The sequence below is a fragment of the Salmo salar genome, chromosome 02 (assembly GCF_965601325.2).
Source record: "Salmo salar chromosome 02, fSalSal1, whole genome shotgun sequence".
Classification (NCBI taxonomy): Eukaryota; Metazoa; Chordata; class Actinopteri; order Salmoniformes; family Salmonidae; genus Salmo; species Salmo salar.
Window position 1 is genome coordinate 80,691,547 of NC_138292.1, and position 6,000 is coordinate 80,697,546.

Sequence of the window (6,000 nt, forward strand, 5' to 3'; positions counted from 1 at the left end):
TGTGCACCTGTGTAATGATCATGCTGTATAATCAGTTTATTGATATGTCACGGATTATCTTGACAAAGGAGAAATACTAACTGGGATGTAAACAAATTTGTGCACCAAATGTGAGAGAAATAAGCTTTTTGTGCTCATGAAACATAGGACCAACGCTTTACATGTTGCGTTTATATTTTTGTTCAGTATAGAATTACACTGGTCATGCCAATATTGATTAATAATAAACAATATAATAATTTCTGTCCTCACTCAATTTTGATGTTGTACTACATGCACTTTGCCTGTGACGCTTCAACCCTAGGTTATGCCAGGACCCCAGGTTATGCTTGAACCCTAGGTTATGCTTGGACCCTAGGTTATGCTTGAACCCTAGGTTATGCTTGAACCCTAGGTTATGCCAGGACCCTAGGTTATGCCAGGACCCCAGGTTATGCTTGAACCCTAGGTTATGCTTGGACCCTAGGTTATGCTTGAACCCTAGGTTATGCCAGGACCCTAGGTTATGCATGGATCCTAGGTTATTATGGATCCTGGGTTATGCTACGACCCTAGGTTATATTAGGACCCTATGTTATGCATGGATCCTAGGTTATGCTTGGATCCTGGGTTATGCTACGACCCTAGGTTATATTAGGACCCTATGTTATGCATGAATCCTAGGTTATGCTTGGATCCTGGGTTATGCTACGACCCTAGGTTATATTAGGACCCTATGTTATGCATAATCCTTCTTACTCATAAAGATCTACTCCAACAACACATTTCTGTCACCATTTTTATTAACTCTAGTTGGGTTCGGCAATAAATTCAAATGGGCAACGTATCTAAACATCAACAGTAAATACAAAAACTCCCGGGCTAAAATGTGAACTCAACTTGAATGGGGAGCCGAGCAGAATCATTTCAGTTTGAGACAGAAAAATATTATTTGTTACAAGATACAAGATACTATCCTGGGTACCAGTCTAGATGTGCTTACATTCCACACAGTATCCATTTTTCTAATTCTAATATGCCAAACATGGCATGGAGAGTGGAATGTTAGCACAAAACAGGTCTGGATGTCAGGCTAACAGGATACCCACATTTGTCATTTAAAATGAACTGGTCATGGTGGTAAGATTGCTGACAAGTCTTTTAAAACCAGAGATCAAGAAGACACCTGATCCAATGCCTTCAGATGGCCCTAATGAGAGGAAGTCGGTGATACAAAGTTGTATTTCCAGCTGTTTGTCTTTGGTAACTTCAGTCACCTGGTCCCAAATCCCTCTCTAGAACTGCCAACATGGAAAGGTGAGGGCCAAAGGGACGTGGTGGGTAAGTATTAGGGACGGACTGATTGTGTGGTACGTAGGGATTCCTGACAGAGACAGGCTGAATTTGTGTCTCTGGATGTTTCTTCATACTGCGCAACTGGCCAAGGCTTTATCGCACAGTGTGATTATGGCTATGTGTCTCCTGATGTTTCTTCAGACTGGTCAACTGGGCAAAGGCTTTATCGCACATGCGGCACTGGAACGGTTTCTCTCCTGTGTGGGTCCGCCTGTGGTTTTTCAGGACATTACTGTCAGCAAACCTCCTCCCGCAGTCAGGGCATTGGTACGGCTTCTCTCCAGTGTGGATTCGCATGTGACTATTGCAGTGGCCCTTCCTTGTGAATCTCTTGTCACAGTAAGTACAGCAGTAAGGTTTCTCACCAGCATGAATCCGGAGATGAAGTTTTAAACTCCCTGCCAGAGAGAAACTCTTCCCACACTGAGGGCAAAGGTAAGGCCTCTCTCCAGTGTGTTTCCTCTGATGAACAAGTAAGTTACCTTTATTGGAAAAGGTCTTGTCACACTGGGAGCAGTGGACCCGGCTAGGGTGGGTCCGTAGATGATCCTTTAGAAGAGCCTTGGTAGAGAACTTCTCCCCGCAGTGGGGGCATGGAAGAGGGTCTTGATGCCTTTGGATGGGACCCAGTGTCTCCCCCTTGTGGTTCTCCTGGTGATGCCGTTGTAACGTTTTTGTATGACGAAACTTCATCCCGCACACCAAGCAGTGGTAGGGTTTCTCTTCTGTGTGAGTTCTGATGTGTTTCTTTAAATTTCCACGATCATTGTAACTGTTTCCACACTGAGGGCAAACATACGGTTTCTCCTCAGAATGAATTCTCAGGTGTCTTTTAAGACTGGCGGCCACAGGGAATCCCCTTCCGCATTCCAAGCACACGTGTGGGTTCTTCAGAGGATCAGTTGGCGGGTGTCGTGTTTTTGTGTGTGATTCCAATCTTGCTGCAGTTATGAAGCTCTTCTTACATTGATCACAGCGGTGAGGGTGTTCTGTGTGAAAAACCTCCCGGTGATATTCAAGGCTTTGTTTTCCAATGAATTGCTTCCCACAATCAGAGCAGAGGTAAGGTTTCACTGTGGGGTTCCCTGTGTGTTGTTTAACAGCATGAGATCTCATGTGTTTCTTTAAGTTTCCAGAATCATTGTAGTCTTTCCCACAACGAGGACAAACAAACGGTTTCTCCCCAGTATGAGTTCTCTGGTGTCTCTTAAGATTGCCGGCCTGCGTGAATCTCTTTCCACATTCAGAGCACATGTACGGTTTCTCTCCAGACAGACACAGTAAATGTGTTTTCAGATTGGTAGCTGTGACAAAATTCTTCCCACAGTGATCACAGATATGTTCAGCATTAGACGAGCTGTGGGGTTTCTCTCCTGTCTGTGTTGTCTTGTGTATTATATGGCTACTCTGCCCCGGTGTCTTCCTGCAGTCGTCGAGCCGTACAGACACCCTCTTCAGACCGCACAATAAGGCGCTGCCGGGAGAAGCACGACCTGGGGACTCTGGGAGAGGGGAGGGGGGTGGTGGAGGCTTGTCCTGGAAATCATAAAAATAGAGAATCAGGGTGAGAAACACTCTCGTACTTGTCAAGGAATTTTGAAGTCTCAAAAGGTAGCCTAGTGGTTAAGAGCATTGGACCATTAACCGAAAGGTTGTTGATTCGAATCTTCAAGCCTCTGTCAATGTGCCCCTAAGCAAGGCACTTAACCCTAATTGCTCATGTTTGGGGCGGCACACAATTGGCCCAGCGCTGTCCGGGTTAGGGTTTGGCCGGGGTTAGGCCGTCATTGCAAATAAGAATTTGTTCTTAACTGACTTGCCTAGTTAAATAAATGTAAGTCTCTCTGGATAAGAGCGTCTGCTAAGTGACTAAAATGTATTTTTTTAAAGTGATCTCAAAGGTCTTTCCTTGATTCCCATCATCTTTGATTACTTGGTCTTCTTAAAATACATTGGAGGATAAAGTCCAAGAGGAAAAAACTCAGATATTCTCCTTCAATGCATTTATAGGAGGTCAAGGAACCAAGAAAAGACTGTTGAGAAACAAAACACTTTCTGACTGGGAAATACTCACGTAACTGTTCCTCTCTGGAGCTGACTCCGCCTCCAGTCCATTGCAAGGCAACCCAGCTCCTCCCTCTTCATTCCATTCTTCATCGCAGTCGACAGCATCATCATCACATTGGCTGGGATGCAAGGGCTCCGCTGTCAGTCCGTTGCTAGGCAACCAATCCCTGTCTCCCTTGTTGTGTTCTTCATTGCAGTCTACATCATCATCGGCTTGGCTGGGACTCATGCGTGCACTGCTACCCTCCTCCTGTATCCTCCTGATGTCGTCTTTCAGTTGGACTAACCAAGACATTCCCTGCTCCTCTGATATCATTGACTCCGTATTGTCCCACATTTCCTCCATGACTTTACGCCGTAATAAGCGATGATTCATCCCTTTAACTTCAGAGCCATCTATTCCACAACGTTCACACATGTAGCGTAAATTGTCCTCAGTTAAATTCCACAAACTCTTTTCGATTTCATCCATCAATGTTTCCTTCTCTGAACTGAGTGGATTCATATTGTCCTGCTTGTGCGGCAACAACGACAATGCAGTCAATGGCAGGACTTTAGAGTACCTGTAAAAAAAATATGTATACATCAAAGCACTCATCTGTAATTTCATGTCATTATTAGCTGAAATTTAAAACATATAACCATCCGTTTTAAGATCAGCCTGGAACTTGGCCATTGCTCTGTTAGCATGAGTTAGCTGGCTAGCTAGTTACTGTACTTAGCTATTATATTCATGTTGTGTAGGGGACCCAAATCAATCCCAACATTGGAGCAAATCAGTCGGGACGTAACTAGCAAGCATAATAAACCCAATAGCTGTTGTAGCGTGGACTGTAAGATTGGGATTATTTTACAGTCCACGCTACAACAGCTATAGCTAGATAGCTAGCGGTGTACAAAGCAGCTAACGTTGGCGGAGCTAGCTAGATCAGCGTGGGCTAACTTAGCTAGCTATCCATGTGGACCTAGCTAGCTAACGACTACATGGTTCTGGCTATACCTATCTACAAAGCGAATATAATTTCGCTATATACGCATAGAAATACCTGATTACTCTAAATATATTTTATTATATGGTCTGTGACTTTCCTTCCGATGTGTTCTGATGTATACCTTTTGACCTCGGGGAGCATGTCGATGTCATTTCCGGTATGGTAATAAGAAATCCTTCTAAATAAAAGCCCTTATTTCAAGACTTGACATTTCCTCAAACCTTCATACCCACTCCATCCCTTCTCTTTCTTCCGATGAATGATTGGATAAGTTGTACCAGACAGTAGAAGCTAGCTCCTCATTAAATGACCGAACCATGTTAACAACAATCACCTGTTTATAAGGTGGACATGATAAAGACAACACAAGGCATCATGTGATTACAGTCAACACTAGTGCACTGCCAGCAGCTGTGCCGAGGACCAGGGGTGAAAGGAGATTCAATTTGTTACCGGTATGAGACCTACCATGTTTTTTTACTTGTCTATTCATAGAATGACATATAGATGCATAGATTACACATAGTGAAAACATGTTTTTAGAAATGTGTTCAAATTGATTGAAAATTAAATACTGAAATATTTTGTTTACATAAGTATTCATACCCCTGTGTCAATACTTTGTAGAAGCACCTTTGGCAGCGATTACAGCTGTGAGTCTTTCTGGGTAAGTCTCTAAGAGTGTTCCACACCTGGATTGTGCAACATTTGCCCATTATTCTTTAAAAAATTCTTAAAAATCTGTCAAATTGGTTGTTGACCATTGCAAGACAACCATTTTCAGGTCTTGCCATAGATTTTCATATATACGTTTAAGTCAAAACTGTAACTCGGCCACTCAGGAACATTCTCTGTCTTCTGGGTAAGCAACTCCAGTGTAGATTTGGCCTTGTGTTTTAGGTTATTGTCCTGCTGAAAGGTGAATTCATCTCTCAGTGTCTGGTGGAAAGCAGACTGAACCAAGTTTTCCTCTAGGACTTTTCCTGTGCTTGGCTCCATTCTATTTCTTTGTTTAACCTGAAAAACTTACACGCATACCCATAACATACCCATAACATGATGCAGCCACCACTGTGCTTGAAAATATGGAGAGTGGTACTCATTAATGTGTTGTATTGGATTTGCCCCAAACATAACAGTTTGTATTCAGGACCAAAGGTTAATACAGTGCCCTCCACTAATATTGGCCCCCTTGGTAAATATGAGCAAAACGGGCTGTGAAAAAATTTATTTGCTGTTTATCCTCTTGGTATTTCATTCAACACATTCACTAAATCAAACCTTTAATGTAAGTAAAATTAAATTTTTAAGTTCACCTGAGTGATTTGGACCACTTAAGTGGTAAGCCATGACTTCCTGTTTCACTGGGGTATAAATATGAGGTGACACACAGGCCAAGTTCCCATAGTCATCCACCACTATGGGAAAGACCCGAGAATACGGTAAAGATGTGCGACAAAAGGTTGTTGAGCTGCACAAATCAGGAAATGGCTATAAGAAAATAGCTCAACGGTTGAAAATGCCCATTTCCACTATCAGGGCAATAATTAAGAAGTTTAAAGCAACTGGAGATGTTAACAATCGGCCAGGAAGAGGACGTGTTTCT

General features: G+C 42.9%; 1 protein-coding gene across 3 annotated transcripts; it reads right to left on the bottom strand.

The window, feature by feature from the left end:
- Positions 1-764: 764 nt before the first annotated feature.
- On the bottom strand, positions 765-4,565 carry LOC106593583 (uncharacterized). Of its 3 annotated transcripts, none has more exons than XM_014184943.1 (3): positions 4,516-4,565; positions 3,410-3,965; positions 765-2,871 (listed from the first exon to the last, which is right to left on the bottom strand). In XM_014184943.1, the coding sequence occupies exons 1-3, from the start codon at positions 4,533-4,535 to the stop codon at positions 1,429-1,431; spliced, it is 2,019 nt and encodes a 672-aa protein (XP_014040418.1). In that variant the 5' UTR covers positions 4,536-4,565; the 3' UTR covers positions 765-1,428. The 3 variants fall into 3 exon arrangements, with proteins under 3 accessions (XP_014040418.1, XP_014040428.1, XP_014040411.1); XM_014184953.1 differs by having other exon boundaries at positions 4,449-4,527; XM_014184936.3 differs by lacking the exon at positions 4,516-4,565 and having other exon boundaries at positions 3,410-4,509.
- Between the last annotated feature and the right edge of the window lie 1,435 nt (positions 4,566-6,000).